This window comes from Liolophura sinensis, chromosome 7 (genome assembly GCF_032854445.1).
Source record: "Liolophura sinensis isolate JHLJ2023 chromosome 7, CUHK_Ljap_v2, whole genome shotgun sequence".
NCBI lineage: Eukaryota > Metazoa > Mollusca > Polyplacophora > Chitonida > Chitonidae > Liolophura > Liolophura sinensis.
This window is the reverse complement of record NC_088301.1, coordinates 54,497,081-54,514,719: the sequence shown is the minus strand read 5'-3', so window position 1 is coordinate 54,514,719 and position 17,639 is coordinate 54,497,081. Positions and strand designations below refer to the sequence as shown.

The 17,639-nt window shown below is 37.8% G+C and overlaps 1 protein-coding gene across 1 annotated transcript; it reads left to right on the top strand.

The window, feature by feature from the left end:
• Nucleotides 1–13,860: 13,860 nt before the first annotated feature.
• Nucleotides 13,861–16,018, top strand: LOC135471843 (BTB/POZ domain-containing protein 2-like). The gene is made up of 3 exons (XM_064751230.1): nt 13,861–13,969; nt 14,285–14,509; nt 14,755–16,018. The coding sequence occupies exons 1-3, from the start codon at nt 13,884–13,886 to the stop codon at nt 15,902–15,904; spliced, it is 1,461 nt and encodes a 486-aa protein (XP_064607300.1). The 5' UTR covers nt 13,861–13,883; the 3' UTR covers nt 15,905–16,018.
• Nucleotides 16,019–17,639: the final 1,621 nt, after the last annotated feature.

Here is a 17,639-nt window from a genome sequence, read left to right as displayed (position 1 = left end):
ATCTATATATATATTTCACCATTTAAGCCACAAAAAGCATTAAGTTTGAGATCTTAAATTCGTATATAAGAGACATTTTCAAGATCCTAAGTTAAGGATCGATGATTAACGATCGATGAAAATGATATATTCTTTCTAACTTTCGATTTGTCGTTGAATGCGAGAGATTTGAGAAAGTTTACAGGCACCGATATCTGAGGAACAGCATTAATAAAGAAAATCGATAGATGGTCGCATCTTCTGACACCCGCCTCTTCGACTGGAACTGTATCAAACCCGGGGTTAATGGATACTCCGCGCAAGTGAAGGCTCTGGACATTATTGAGATTAGCAAAACCGCCGTTTATCATGATCATCAAGAGACACAAATCAAGAGCCTAGACATCCAGAAAAACGATAAACCGAAAGACTTGAATTCCATTTGGCTAAAATATACTTTACTCAAAAATAAAAAAGAGAACTGACATTTTGGAAACTACATCTCAGACTGATCGATTCATTGATCTTTAGTTTACTTTTTTTGATTGTGCTTGCTAGACTGACTAGAATATATGACCTTATATTTAGACGACTACAAATTATGGTCGATACGAGAAAATATCAAGTCTAAAAGTTTTATGTCTTGGATAGCCCATATATGCGTTAAAACCAACGCTTTTATGATTTTACCCCTTTGGAGGGTCAGCCATTGTACCGTTATCACTGTTCGTGTATATTAAATAAGAATAAACATCACAAAACGGTATGACTTATAGGCGGTTATCGCCACATTGTGCAGTAAGAAATGAGACACAAGCTGAATGTGTTCTGCAATGTGGAATCTACACTGAAATGTGTATCGGGGATGTAGGCCTGTAGTAAACACACGTCCGCTAATCCTGCAGTGTAAGAGGAACTTATCTTTCTGGGTCAGCAATCTGGCAGCATGTACTACTCAGCTGTCTTGTCCAGGTCATTCACGCCAAGATCACTGGTATCTTATGTAATATTATTCCAGATGGGTAGCACGGTTTATCTGAAGGTCCACATGTCATCCTCCTGGAATGACATAGGATTCTTTAACATAGGGGTAAATGCTTGTGATGCTTGTTGGCAAACATGCTTCTTTCCAGAATAAAAGACGGGAAAACCTCAGAATTATCGATTGGGGGAAAACTAATTGTCCTCTTAAGTTATATCGTCCGAGATTTTCGTTCTGACACCGAGGTCTAAGTTGATGTTTCTAATTGAAGCGTGTTATTCAGCAATGCAATAATCAATAAAATGTGGTACTAGGACAGCTAGTCTCCGTCCTCAGATCTCTGATCATTAGCAGCAGGCCACACAACAGACAAACAATATATCTGAATTCAGGTCATAGGTCACACCTGCGATTATCAGGGTATATACGCTTTATTTGTACACCGAATGTGGGATTTCTAACATATGTAGGGGTTTTGAGGTCATTGTTACCAGTAATGCTATTAAACCACGAATAACTATATTTATTTATTTAGTTGGTTGATTGGTGTTTTTCGCCGTACTCAAGAATATATTTCACTTATACGACGGCGGCCAGCATTATGGTGGGTTTAACCTACGCCCATCTGCAGGTTGCTGACAGACCTTCCCACGCATGGCCGGAGAAGAAGCCAGCATGAGCTGGACTTGAACTAACAGCAACAGCAGTGATGAGGGGCTCCTGGGTTATTGCGCTGCGCTGGCGCGCTAACACCCTCGGCCACGGAGGCCACCAAGAATAACTATGGGTGAAAAGACTATTTTTATTACGTTATAAATATGTCAACCTGTATTTATTGTTCACAGTGGTCACGTTTCCCATAGTATAAGACGTATTATATTAAGCAATGATTGAAGGGTGTACGAAACGGCCAGAGTCTCTGTCAATATGTGGACTAGAGAAGCTCGGGGACTGTATTATATATTTAAAGATGTACAGCATTGTATGTCCTTTCTTCTCATAGGACAGACAAATTTAACATTAACAAAAGAACAAAAAGCTATACCTTGGAAATTATCAGCTTCAACAATGCTCGAAGTACCAAATATTTTGCCAATGTAAGCAAACGCTGAATCGATGAAATCAATGCTCAACTTTATTTACACACTATAGCGTATTCTATAAACAATCTATCAAGAGATACAGCATCAACTTTGACGCAGTGCAATGTAGTTGTAGTTTGAATCAGTTTTATCACTATTACGTTTTTTTTTATTTAGTTACTTTTTTTGTTCAACCGACTTCGGTCTTAGGTTTTTTGTTTTGGCTAAAAGCAAGAATTGGTATTATTGCCAGATAAACATTAAAAGTATCTTCAAGAAATTAGATCCAGATCAAGAAAAAATGTTGGCTTGATGAGGACTAAGAAGCTACGCTCCTGCCAAAGATGACAGTTGGTTTCAAATGCTTATGACTTTAACCCTATCTTAGTGTATTGGCATTCAAAGGTAAACAACAAATTTAATATATAAACATATTCTACACCTAAACATTAAAATACAGGCTCGTTAAAATACCAGATCCTGATCCCTTTGCATTGTTTCAATGTTATTGTATGTTAAATGTGATGACAACACAGCATTTTGAGTAGTTCTAGACCAGTGACGTCTAATAAATTGCAATTAACATCACTGCATTTTTTTTACCTAATTCTGCTCATGGTACTAGGTGGTATGTGATTTGCTACGAATTAAGCATTTACATGAACAGTTACATCCTTAACTTGACAAGAGGACGTTTTTCACCGGCTACGCGCGACAATTCGCAAACTATCACACTGTAGAGGCTGCTCTTGTCTTATTCTGTATATCTCCACGTCTATCACACTGTAGTTGCTGCTCTGGTCTTACTCTCTATGTTGTACGTCTATTGCACTGTAGTTGCTGCTCTGGTCTTACTCTCTATGCTGTACGTCTTTCACACTGTAGTTGCTGTTCTGGTCTTACTCTCTATGCCGCACGTCTATAATTATATCATTTTATTTAAGTTGTAATGTTATGCCCGGTGTAAGAAGTCCTCCACCCAGCAACACGAAATAGATATGTGAAATTATACCCATGCTGTACTTGATTTCTATATTTCATTAGTACCACGGATAAATCTAGATATCGGGGAGTGTCTTCCTTCGCGAGGTGCCAGGTAAATTAAGCTGCAGCCAACGAGAGCTGGATTAAAGCGAGTCCAGCACTCTTAAGTGAACGGATGTCCAGCTGTGGGGATAATGAACCATCAATCGACCCAGGCACACACTCTTATACACCGTATATATCTTATGTAACATTTTGGCATTGGAAGATGTCATATACCAAACAAAATATACATAGACTCAGTAATCACACATGGTTACATTATTTAATTTACCACTATATTCCCAACACACGTGGTTATAGAATGTAGTAAAATATTTTATCATTTCTTGAAAAATCTGTCTGACGGAGGTGTTTGGACAAAAACGGTAAATATTATATGATGAAGTAAGACATTAATTTCTAGGATAATCACCTTTCAGTTTTACAGTAACAGTAGTGTTTTCGATTACATAAGGGTTTTACGAAGAAAGTATGAATGCAACTTCCAAAATATAGTTGCACATATAAACAACAGGTTGTCAAGGCGTAAAACCGCCAACCGCTTGAGATCTTTTGACACACAATTCTTTGCAATGGTGGTGAATTGGTTTTGACGCAGAGTTTCCTAAATATCATACGGTTGTATCAAATTCTGCTTGTTTAATGACCGCATAAGTATTCATGTTTATTACGTCAACAATAAATTATGGTCGTATTATGAACAGTTGCAATGAAAAGGCGAACGAGATAACTTTTGTAGTCGAAAGGAAATTATTCATGTACTACAAATTTAGATACGATGCCATGCCTAGAATGTTGTGTGGAATAGAGAATGTCTTCCCACAATGAATAAAAATTGTTAACAAGCTTCTCTCTTACAGGCTTCTAGCTTTATTTACCATTTATGTACAATTTCTTAGAAATTCCTTTGGAAATCGGTGTTGTTGGTTGTGTTGGAATGAGATCTTTCACCACTCGATCGTACGCCGGAAAGTGGTGATCAAAGTTGACAATGGCGATCCCCACTTTCAAACAACCTAGTGCACCAGTACTCACCGGGATATCCAAGAAATTAATAGGGAACACAGCTGGTAACATGTAAGAAAAGCAGTTAATAAAGCAGGGAATCAGTACTCATGATGATTAATTTCAACTCGTAGTCTTTGAATCATTTTCATGATGAATATAAATGTGGGTATATCAGTCGATTCATTTAAACCGCGTCCCCACCCCGTTATCCCCAGTTTAAGCGAAATTCGATACAAATATAATCACTACGAAATAGGTGTCCATATTTCCCAACAAGACATTATAGTCACTATAGAATTTAAGAAACTAAGAGGAGGATCCTTGACACATTACATATTCATAAATAATTTGTGATGTAAACAAGAACCTTCATAGCTTACACAAGCAGGATCTAACAAATCCCAGGTGAGATATGTTTTTACCACATTCAGAACCCTTTTGATATATTACATGTACTGTCCAAATAAAGATAATTTACAATTTTGAAATTGGAACGAGAACCGACTGCAGCATCAAGAATAGTGTTCAGCTTCTACAAGACACTGCTCTAACAGTCGACCAGCAAAATCATTAAGCATGGAGAGCATAATCACAACAGTAACTACCGTGTGACAGTCTCTTCTGGCCTTTTCACGATGTACTTCACTTAGGGTAAGCAATTTAGTAGAGGCTTTGGAAAAGGAGGTAACTGTAAGGGAAGTTTTGGTGATTTTTCTTCGTAAGTCAGTTGTCTAGAAATGTTCGTAAAACAGTACGATTAATCAGTCACCTATTTTTCACCGACGTGTATTTGGTTCAAAGTCATTTTGTGTAGCGATATAAGAAAGCTATGCTGGAAATATTATATAATGTTCGTGTCAGTGTATTCATAAAATATTTCGTTGTTTAACCAGCTCTTTAAAGTTTTCATCCGTAACAAAAATGTGCAATTCGGGGAAATCACAAATCCATACTCTTTACACATTCGGATGTGCACAAGTGGTGTCCCCTTTATGGCCCACTTAAACTTCTTCTCATACTAACATGACAATATGCAGAAATAATTAAAAAGTGATCTTCACCAGACTCCATCTTCCCTCATTCGTTGAACTATATATTGATGATCTGCATGCAAGCTTAAAAACCCATTTAACAAAGGCTATCAGAGATATATATCCACCTTTGCTGGATTTAAAGGAAACTGAAGTTTCTAGGTGGTACATCTTATGTGAATATGTGCTTGTACAAAGACCAAAGGGTTTCCTATCCTTTACGACACGAGGGGTAGTTTTTATTCTGACATACTCTCATCCTTACTATACCACATATCTCGCCTCGCAACATTTGTTAGAGTCTGACTGTTGTGTGACGATTTTAATCGCCCTCGCATGTTATTATTGCAAAAACTAGTGTGCCAAGGTTATTTGACAATGAGTATAATTCTGTTATAAGTGAATATTGACAGCAGTGCCCAGAATCTTTTGCGCTCTGCTTCAGACAAATTGCAAATTAACATCACGTCTATCAAATTGCAATTAACATCACTGCATACCTTTTTTACCTAATTCTGCTTAAACCATGGTGGCACTAAATTGTTATTATTTATCGATTTACATGAAAAGTTAGAATAAAACACTGACTGAGGTAAAATGACAAGAGGCCGTTATTCACCGGTTACGTACGTGTAACCATTCGCCAGCTATCACACTGTCGTCGCTGCTATATAGAATTAGTCTATATGCTGTACGTCTTTAATTATATCATGATTATGTCTAATTCCGCTTAACACGAGGCCATGGGCTGTGTGTTTATCGTGTAGAATTTGATATTGGATATATAGAATTGGATATATGAACACACATAAGCAAAAAGTTGATTGTTCTGATGTGGCGCATAGGTATAAGAAAAAATACAAAGGAAACAGTCCCAAATGTCTACCACGTTGTATTCCAACTGCAGTTTCGAACTTTCGTTCCCTCGAAATTGCAGTTGAAATACACCGATGTAGAAATTTGAGAAGGCTTCCCTTGTTTTTTCTTGAACACATATATATTTTTATCGACAACTTAGCATGATACACGACTTGAATATTAATTTCACTCATTCGCCTAGAACATTCTTTGCGTCTTTCCAAGATCTTTGAGAACTGCCGACTGCTTTTCTTTGCATGATTCCGCCCTAATCTCGTATGTTAGATACTTTCTTAGTTCTTTGGTAGTTTATGTCTATTGGGAGTTGCCATGTGATTGTTTACCTCGAACAAGCATTTTTACGCTGGTGTGTGTCTGTTTCGACGCATAGATCTAAGTGATAGTTCACCCAACGGATTCGGATTATATATAAGCTGCTCTTCATTCGCGTTTGTATCTTTTAATGTCTTTGGAAATGTATTTACAATTTACTAAGTATCACTTTAACATCGCTACTCTGGTTTTACTATCCATGCTGTTGTCTTTCAGATTTATTGATACATCTATGTTGGTTCAACGAATCCAGGAAAACTCTCTTCATGTTTTTAAATAGTTCCACCCATAAAGAATTTTAAGGAGAATTAGACAGTTTTCAGATTTTGCCTTTTTGTGCGCCGTTGACATTTTCTCAATGCCTCAATATTTTAAAAGCACTCAATTCCTCGAAGTGGACTTCTGTGTCGCCTCTTTCCATTAACGAATTCTTGTCTCTAACAACCTTTTTTCAGCCCCCCCCCCCCCCCCGCCAAATTCGAGCATACCAAGCACGGTACAACAAATTTTTACTTTCACAATAATCATGTTGTAACCCGGGACAATGCTTAAACCCAGAGGGCTTGAGTTAAGCAAACTGCGCTGCTGTAACACCACATTGACAGCTGTACATGATCGACGGGTTCTCAAGTTAACAGCAATTGGGAATTGGCTTTGTCACAATAAATTATGGGTTGTATTGTCGTTTACATTTTTCCTTTTGGATTTTGCTTGATATAACGAAAACAAGCGCTTACACAATATAATTTTAAACGTAAGACCAGGGCAAAGACGATATATAGTTTGATAGCTGGCAAATGGTCACACGTAACCTTTGGAATACGGCCTCTTGTCAGTTTACTTCAGTTAGGGTATTATTCTAACGGTTCATGTAAGTGCTTAAAAAGTGCTAAATTACACGCACCCTAGGTTAAATAATATTGATGATTTCTGACTAAATAGTTCCGTGCGAGGTCACCAGTGGTGAGCACTGAGTCTAAGCGGAAATAAGCCTACGTGCGTCGCACAGGCTCCAAAGGTGAAGCATACCTAGTGGTTGCAATGATGTAATAGCGTAGATAGCGGCACATGCGCTGTAAGGAGTATGCATTGCAGAGCGCCAGCTATATTGTCAGACGCCTTGTCGAAAGTGTCACATTTGAGCCGGAGAACGCAAGAGGCCAACACATGGTATTCAAGTTCAAATCGAAAGTGTCTTTATTCTGATTTTGAACGAACAAAGGTAAAGTAACTGTTGGGTGTCTATGTTATAACATATAACTTGAAGTAGAAACACAACAAACCAAAGGAAACAGGCTATGAGGCATTATACATTTGCACATGCAACTAGGCCTGAGGGCCTACATAAATTCACATTTACGTACATGTTATGCATATTTATATATGTATATATTTATATATACTTAAACATGTAAATATGTATATACATAAACATTTTAGCAATTAAGGCAATTAAGGCAACCAAACAAATTTGTACTATGACTTTCAGCACAAAAATATTATTCAAACAATGTACTCACAACTTAATAAAGCATTCTGTTTGCACATATTAGCCTATTAAATTTGTAACAAGCACAAGTACATCATTATAAAAAATTATTACTTAACCACAACTCACCGATACAAGATCGACTACAGCACCGTGTGAACAGTCAGCCTACTCATTCAATGTTCGCCAGGCGTCCAGCTACTGGACTCTCATCACAGTTAGAAATAACCAAATGTAACCCTCAATACCCAACTCACAGGTACACTTCAATGTGTAGGCCTTTATTCATTAGTGTTCACACAAACATCAATTTCCCCGCAACACATGTTATTTACAGTTAAACAAATAAAGAATCTCTTAGCATATCTAAAATTTTGACTCAAGAACATAACAAGCAATATTTCTAACATGCTTCATAAAGAGTTTAAACAAAATTACATAACATCACTGATCCTCATTACATCCAGTGACAGCGGTGTCAACATTACGTGATTGTATGTACATGTTAATTCTTTTGAATGAAATATCTAGCGATTATATCAAAGTACTGGCATAACATGAATTTAATCTGAAAGTCTCTATGTTTATAGAACAAACTCAAACATTAAAACAGTTTATCATCAATGAAAAGTAGTATAATTACAGTAAAACAGCTGATCGGCTTTCTTGAATATTTACATGTTTTCTATGTCAAAGGTGAACAGGGTACGCGTCATCGGTGTTCCTGGAATATTTACATGTACTCGAAACATTCCGATGTCAAAGATTAACAAGGTACGAATCAAATCTAACCATATATAAGCCTACATTCTTTGGATGCAAATAATAAATCCTGTGGTTTTTAACACAGTTCAATTATTTTCAGAAAACATAGAGTACATGTAGTCCTTTCTGCTCAGCGATTTACAGCTTTACTGCTCCATCCGATTTCTGTCACGTGACAAATATGGGGAAAATTGCGCTTATTCAAACTTTAATCGCAATTGGCGACAAAAGTATACATCGCAGGAAATAATAAAACCAGATTCGTGATCATGAAGTCAAACAATCTTCAAATCCAAATTGTTTTCACTTGACAATAACTAAAACCAAATTTCAGGTCTAGGTTTACCATACATATTTAAGTTTCACGCATTTCCGTCATGCAGTTTTAGCTGCAGGTTTCAATTTTGAAAACTGCACAAATTTTGCTTTTTTGGACATATCCTTCCGGTTTGCTGACGTCGATTCTGGTTATGTAAATTTGTACCCTTGCCATGTGATTATGTTAGACCTCAAGAATGCTACTCTACCTTCATTTATTTGAGAGATATACCCGTTTTTGGTTCCTAACGATACTGATATCACTTCCGGTTTTGTAAAAACTGCACATGTGGAATGAGTGTAACACACACCACAGGACCATTTCCCACAAAGAAATTTCAACGTTGTGGAAATCACCTGGGAAAAAATGCCAACATTTAGGCCACCTTTTTGTATCTCAGTATGTATCCATAGATCTGAAGTTACTGATATAAACACATTTTAGTGGGTTGTACAAGGGAACCCATGATAATCAGTACCTGGAAGTAAAAGTAATCAACAGTTTCCAACGATGCGGGAAACACTTAAGTCTGATATGATATTCGAAGCGTCAAATTAAGTACATCGTCCACAACATAGCAGAGAAAGGTCCATATCTGTATTACACGCATAATCATGCTACTGCGGAAGAAAGGGTATAAAAGCATTTCAGTTACACCTTTACTGCAATTTTTCATATAAACATACATAAAAATATACTGATAAATGATGACATTGTGACGGGTAGGAAATATGCATCACTGCAAGGAGTTTGGAACCGGCGTATCCACGGTGCTCTGTGAGGAGTTTACAGGGTTAAGTATGTTCTTGTTTCGTAACCAACTGTTTCGTAAGTAGACGAATGGCACAGCTTTATTTCAGTATTGAGGTAATATATCTTACGCAGCTAAATATAGCTAATAAAAAAGTCCTCCAACAGGAGCTGTGATCTGTTTCACGTCCTTATTGGAGTAAATCGTCAAAGTCACATTTGTAATCGTGAAAACTGTCGCGCCTCGGGACGCTATCTCACCATTTTTCTTGTCGAGGCTGATCTCACCGATCTTTGTAAACTACGTGTGGTTTGAGCGGTTACGGCAATTATTCGTGCTGCCCCAACATTCTTTGTAGGGTCGGCACTGGGTGGATGGATCCTGGGACTCTGACAGGTTATGTAGACACTGATATTTTTTGAAATTTTTGTACCAGCGGCGAAATGAGTCGGGCTGTTGCTGTGTTTCGCTAGGCAAGATATGCGAGTGAGAGTGCGAGTAATCGTACGTGACTGGATGGTTTCATATGCACGGGTTTCGAATCTTTGTTTTCTAGTGTAAATAGTACATGTATGTCGTTAACATGGTTAAGAGTTTAGTTTGTTCACATAATTCTTTGGAAGTTGTTATTTCCACAATGTTAACGTGTAGAGATTACAGGATGAATGACGTTTCAATAAAGCTTCCAAGTCGTGCATTTTAGACTGACACGACGAATAGCAAGTGTCCTTATTACATGTCGTTGTTTGTGGCATTGTGGCATTGATAGGCACACGCTCTGGTAAAGATTTGTCCTTTGTTGAAAAATTTACGATAAAAATAAGATTCTGAAGTCCAAACGAGCTGGCCTGGATTTACTCTGTCACAACATGGTACAAATAATCCCTGTCATACTTGATAAGTCTTTAAGGGTATATGTATAGTGTAACGGTATGTGTATGTGACAGTGTACATGTAGGGCTGTAAATATATGGGTCAGTCACATAAGTCTTAGAAAATTTGCTTATTTCTGCACAAAGCACAACAAGCGCCGTATCCTATGTCGTGTACGTTTTGGAAAACTTACTTCAGTGACATCATATCGATGATATATAATTCATCTTCGTGTGAACAAGCACTTATACTAATGACAAAATCTCATAGTGTCACTCTGCGATGGCAACCCTTGACATTTTCAGTCGAGGAAAAAGCTCTTCCACTGCATGGTAAGTTCTTTACTGTATAAGGTTCATTGCATTTAAATGTTATACATAGACACACATACACATGCAAGTAACACATGTGTTGGTGACTGTAAATACTGAGAAAGGTTGCTTCTTCAAGACACCCGACTTGGTTCTTTGGCATGCTACATGCTTGTTACATTGGTTGAACCAAAGTGAAACCCAAATGTAAATCTTTTTTTCGCTGTGCAGACTTCTTCGACCTCTAACCACGCGCAAAGCGAATCGTCTTTGGCCTCCACTGTATTTTCGATTCAGTTGATTCTTCTCGCCTGACATCAGCAATAAGCCGTTCAGCTTGAGCCAGCACCACCTATAACGACTGCCAGGGCACCATTTCTTCATCCAAAGCTGACATTTATAATTCGAAGAGACATTCTTGATTGCTTACGCAGCAGCAATCAAATGTTTTCGATTAAAATAATTACATACCAACAGGTTCCATAGAGAGCCAATTATGAGAACAAAGGAACGTGTGGTTCTTTGAAGAACCACGAAGAACCAATATTTAGCGCTTACACAGTAGCAATGAGCTATTGTTCAAATGTTTTATGGTCTGTACTAATTCGTTACAAGTACATTTACACAGTTGTACCTCTTTTCATGTTTACTCGGAGCTCATCAGTGCAATGTTTAGAAGCTATACAGGAAGTCTTGCACTACACTTGGATACACGAAGTTTGTGACGTGAAATAACGTGAGTCGGCTGTTGGAAGTTAACGGTGCAAATTCCAACGGGACCAAATGCTTCATAGTTGGTACATTAATTGCACGAGCTATCTCGTGATGCCCATACATCTTGATTCCAACACCAAGGGAACGTCAATGAACAGCAGTCGGAATAGCTGTCTGAGCTATATCTCCATTAGTACTGCACCTAAAGAAATTATATTTGGTATATTACTGGAGGTCATCAAACCATTCCTATACTTCTCAATTCCAACACAGAGGAGCACTTATATGAACAACAGTCTGGCCAATCAACTCAATTAATACTGCACCTACAGATTTCATACTTGGTCGGCTGGAAAGGGGATCGCGACCAGTCATCACTGATAGCCGTCTGATAGGTCTTTGACCTACAATTGTCCAAATATTGTATATTTGTAGACATCAATAGACATCATACTGGGTTAAATGGTGACACTTAATGTGGGCTGTTAAGTGAAACTCATACATACACTTCTTTATCCCAACACCAGGCGCTTAAATAGCAGTCTGAATAGCTGCCTGGCGTACAACTCTATCAATACTACACCAAATATTAAATGGGTGAAGTATTAATGGAGTTGTTGGTTGTACAGCCATTCAGACTGCAATTCACAGAAGCGCCCCCATTGTGTTGGAATGGAGTTTTATGGGCCTCGATAGCCGGTTTAAGTGCCTTTGACGTACCAAATATGTCTGTAGGTGCAGTATTAATGGAGATACAGGGCAGACTGCTATCCACAAAAGCGCCTTTAGGTGTTCCACTGTATACCAGAGCATTTGACACCTATATTGCAACATGCACAGCCATTTTTATCCTAATTACGACTTTTTTTCCACAGGTATTTTTTTCTCTGTGACACGAATGGTCTTCCTTTCGTTTACGCAGGGACGCTAGGAAACAGTACAAAGCAATGGGAGAACTAAAGCAATTTCTAAAATAAAAATTCTACAGAATTAAAACCAATGTAGTAAGTCTATTGCTATAACAGCGGTCATGTCAGTTCATTTGTAATTGTTCTTTGCTGTGTCATAGTCTAAATATCAATCCGCCATTGTTTTAACGTAGTTCTTAACGCGCTATTAAGGCCTGAAAGATTTGGCCACAGTAAGGAAACATTATATTATATTATCATAATATATATATATATATATATATATATATATATATATATATATATATATATATATATATATATACTAAATTCAAGACTCTGTGATCAAATGTGTAAAAAACCGTCCCCTGAGAGCATTAATGACGATCGTTCTATATCAGTTCACAAGCTCTTCAACAGTTACACAGCAAATAGATATGATGCCATAGTATGAGCCCCACGAAATTAGTGACCTTTGTCCCAAGTTTGAATCTCTCACAAATATGTATCTAAACTCACCATTTTTCCGATTAAAAAAACCCATTTTTTTATTCTGTATGTTTATGAAGGGTTTATGGGTTTATGAAACAACTTACGCATAACGTCACTGGAGTAAAAATAGGTACGGGAAATATCAGGCACTTTAAGACATGACACTGCTAAAAAAAGACATACCAGTATGTTATTATACATGCGAAAAAGAGATTTTAATTTTACTTTTAAACACAAAACCCAGACACAAATGTATGGTTATGCATGAATGGTCCTTCTTTCTCTACACATGCTAATATTACATAATATGTCAGGTATCATACAAAAAAAGGAAATTATTCAATGAAGGGTTGATTTAGATTTATAGTACTTCGTGAAATAAAAGCAATGATTATTTTTAGTTCAAGCCGAAAATATATATTATTTTGTGACGGAAAAAAGGGATGTTTCTGTTTAAGGATAAGGAATTTTGCAGCAAATGGAAATCATAGATCTTCATGTAAAATCGAGGTTATTCTACCACAATTCCGTCAAACTGAATTTGTATATCACCTTACCGAATAATAAACCGTACGTTGCTGTAATTTTGCCCCACAACAGTTCATTGAACTCGAGGCTACTTGTAGGGCTTACCTTACCTTAGCTTTTAGCTTTGCACAATAACCTTTCACAGTATCTCTGTTCAGGCGAGCCGGAATATAAATAAACCTGACGTGCCTTTATTTTTTCCAGGGAGAACTATAGGCCTACCCAGGGAAGTACCCAGGCAGGCACCACAAAAACGACCTGAAAGGTAATTGTTAAAGGCCGACGTGCTGCAATATTCTGAGTGAATGAAATTGGTCGTGTACGAACGGACAACTAAGCATGGCTACAAAACTCGTGTGCGCATGCATACATGCGTGAATGTTATAACTATATATTGTCATATATGAGTATATATGATTTTTGTCACCACAGAGACACTCGCAAAACATTACGACCGTCGACTGTCAACCGTTATTACTCAGAACGTCATGTCCTTCAAGTAAGTGGATTTCTAAAATCTCTTAATTGGATGTTACATACCTTTGTATATGTGTAGTACAAGTAATGTGTATTTAGAACTGTCGTGCTACAGTGCACCACCTGACGGCTTGACTAGTTTAGGTCAAGAGGTTTGTTAGGTACTTGTCGAAAGTTAATGGCTTACACCAGTCGCTATGGGTTTTCGTACATTCATAAACCTGACTACTGTTGTATGTAGAAATTATTTTCTTGATTGTGAGTAAGTATTTACATCAAGCATCTACACGCAAGTACTTTATTAAAAAAATGTCGGAATTATGCAAACACTTTCCAGGGAAGATGCTGCGCCGACCATTGTAGACTGTCTCCGTCAGATGTTCCGGACGTCGGCCCACTCGGACTTCGCCATCGAGGTCATTCCACCAGCTAGTGACTCAGAGACCCGACAAACATTCTCTGTGCACAAATGTCTGATTGCCTGCCGAAGCAATATCCCCGTTAAATCTGAACGTCATATCATCCACGACACGTCGCCCATATTATTTGACACGCTTCTTCAGTAAGTTTTATGATATCTTCAGTCAGTAAAATGTTAATTATTAATGGTCAATGATTAAATCTTCCATTTGGTAATGCTGCGAGTGAAATATAAGTAAATTTCGAACATATGTATGTGTAGCTAATTTCCAACCAAATCTGTACAGCAACAGGACGAATCGATAGGACGTTTTACACAGATATACTTCAAGAAATTCTTGAATTCTTGTATCAGTTTGCTTGATTGACGGAATGACCTGTTTGCAGATTTATCTACACAGATGAGGCTTCCATGACAAAGGATATCGTTGTACCTTTGCTGCATTTGTCCAGAAAGCTGAATGTTAAGGGCCTGGAAGCAGAGTGTTTTAATTTTCTGATAAACAGATTAACGTTTCCCGATGTTTGCATGTTGTATGAGGAAGCCAGGTTAAGTCAGCGAGATGATGTGAAGGAGATGTGTAAAGAAAAAATCACGGAAAATCCTAGCATCATACAAACATCATCATTTCTAACGCTGTCCTTGGGCGGCCTGAAAGAATTGTTATCTATGGATGATCTGGCTGTCGACGAAAGCGTTGTATTCAACAGCGTGATGGCGTGGGCTAGACAGGGATGTGAGAAGAAGAGTTTAGATGTAACGTCCAAAAACCTAAGAGAAGTTCTCGGCGACACAGTTTTCACAGTTCGTTACATTTGGCTCACAGACGAGTTCATTGGATCAGTTGTCGCTAAATCTGGCCTGCTTGACAACGATGAACTGTCTGAATTACTGGAAATAAAATTGTCCGGCAAATTTCCATCAGGGCGTTTCCTTGTTCAAAAGAGAAACTGGAATGAAAACGCCGAGAATGATGTGAAAATCCTCTTCAGATTCCTTGAAATTCGGAATTTTGAAGATTGTGGCTTCTGGTCGTGTGACGGTGATTCCCTTGACGCAATTGCACTGACCGTCAGCAAACCAATACTGCTCTGTGGGGTTACCCTTTACGGGCCCAGAGAGACCAAAAGTGGCCTGTATCAGGTTCTTCTCGAGCTCCGCAATGGGACGGAATGTGTTCAAAAACTCAAGATCCAGATGCTAATGAAAAAATCCAGCCTCACTAACCTGATAAGGTTCTCTGAACCGGTAAAATTATTTGCAGAACACAAATATGATATAGTATTGCGGTTAAAGGGTCCTGGGACATACTACGGTGCCTTGCAAAATGCCGAAATGTTTATGTCGATGCAAGTTGACGGTTGCACGGAATTCTATCAGCCAGATATTCCCCGTTTCAACCAGGATGGAGTAGTCTTCACCTTTAGCAACAGCCAGTTGGGTGTCGGGGGCCGAACGGACGTACATATGGGTCAGATTCCAGAAATCCTCTACAAGGTGCCTGTACAAGACAACACTGAAAAATCGCTGAAATGATTTTGTACATGGTCGCTCACCTTTTCCATTTCTTCAGGGTGGTTTTTCACATGTAAAGCGAACTGCTTTATGATTTTAATTATTTCCCCTGCATGCGGCCATAGAAAATGACATTGTGGGTGTTTGCTTCCTAATTTCAGTCCGGCGAATAAATTTTTGTCATTATACTCATATTATAAAGCATTGGTTATGAGCTTTCAGTTTAATATTTAGAGATCGTCCAGTTAATAAGGTATTTGTCCTTTGTGTTATAATATGATTGTCTCTTGCACCATAACCTTTTTTATTGATGACTGTAATTTTGAGATGTTTTCCTCCAGATATTCTTCTCAAGTTTGTTTGGCTAACAAAAAACTATATTTCTGTTCTGTATTTTTTAATACATGGTATGTTTTCTTTTTTCGGAAATACTTTCATAAAGGTTTGCTATGATGGCTGTGTAAGAGTAATTATCTCGAGAGCAGGAGACACGGGATCATTAATGTAGGAACATGACATTTGCCATCTAGGTGTAAATTCTAGGTGTTGGCAGAAGCTATGGGAGAAATACAACTTTGATCGGTGTGAACCTCAATGTACAATACATAATGCTTTAAAGCTGTGAACGCGAGAGACCTTATATACAAGACGAGAGACCTTATATACAAGACGAGAGACCTTATATACAAGAGCCGCCATAATAAAACATATGAACAGCCAGAATCACAGAAATTATGTACGTTCTCACAAAATTGCCTCAGGTTAGGTTCCTCACGTTCGTTTGCGTAACAAAAGTTATTTGTGTTGCAATTACATGCATATTATTTTTTAAATGTGCTATTCCTATTTAATTGTTATCTTTTAAGTTATGCAAATGCTATGTTTCTAAGTTTATTACACAATAATGTTTTTTTCTAAAATATGTTTCATTAATGTTTTATTCTTGGCCCACAGTGAGGTAGGATATTCACTAGCATAAAGCTTACATGTGTCTCATGTACTGATACACTGATAAGTTAAGCCTGTCTCCGTCCGTGTCTAACGTCCATGTTATGTAGAAAAACATCATTACCTGTATAAGGGTTGTCAAGGAAATGTCAGATGTCGTATATAGTGTAGATATACTCAGCTGTATATAGTGAAGAACATAGGTTGATCAGTCAGGCACATTTTATTATTGACACGCTGATGTAATGGTTCACTGCATGTGTTATGATTCACTGCATCATAAACTACGATAGATACAAGTTGTTTTGCTTTGGGGGCTTGGACGGAAGCCAAGGCTAGCGTCATTAGAAATATACAAGTGTAGGCTACAGTAAATATACGAGTATATGTGTTATAAGTTTGGGTTTCTGGGTTAAGTCACGTTAAACTTTAATACAGTGTAGGCCTATAACGGAGTGTCCTAAATTATCGCATGTTCTATAAGACTGTATAATATAAGGTTGGTTTAAACTGGCTCGCAATAGTATAAAAAAATTATTAAGTACAAAGGTTTTCTTTTTGAAGGCTAGTTTATTGGGCATTGTCTCCGTGCTTGACATGGTTAGTCTATCTTCCGCAATATTATAAAGTTGCAGTCTCTTTGACAATAGTGTACAGGCAGAGTCCAGCAAAAACCCGTGTAGGCCTACTGCCTCAGTTGTATATGGATTATCTACTACAACCTCCCCGATACAAGTCTCTGTTGCTAAATTCATTAACAACACAACTTCAGAGCAAAGGACCCTTTGAAACTAAATACGAAATCGTC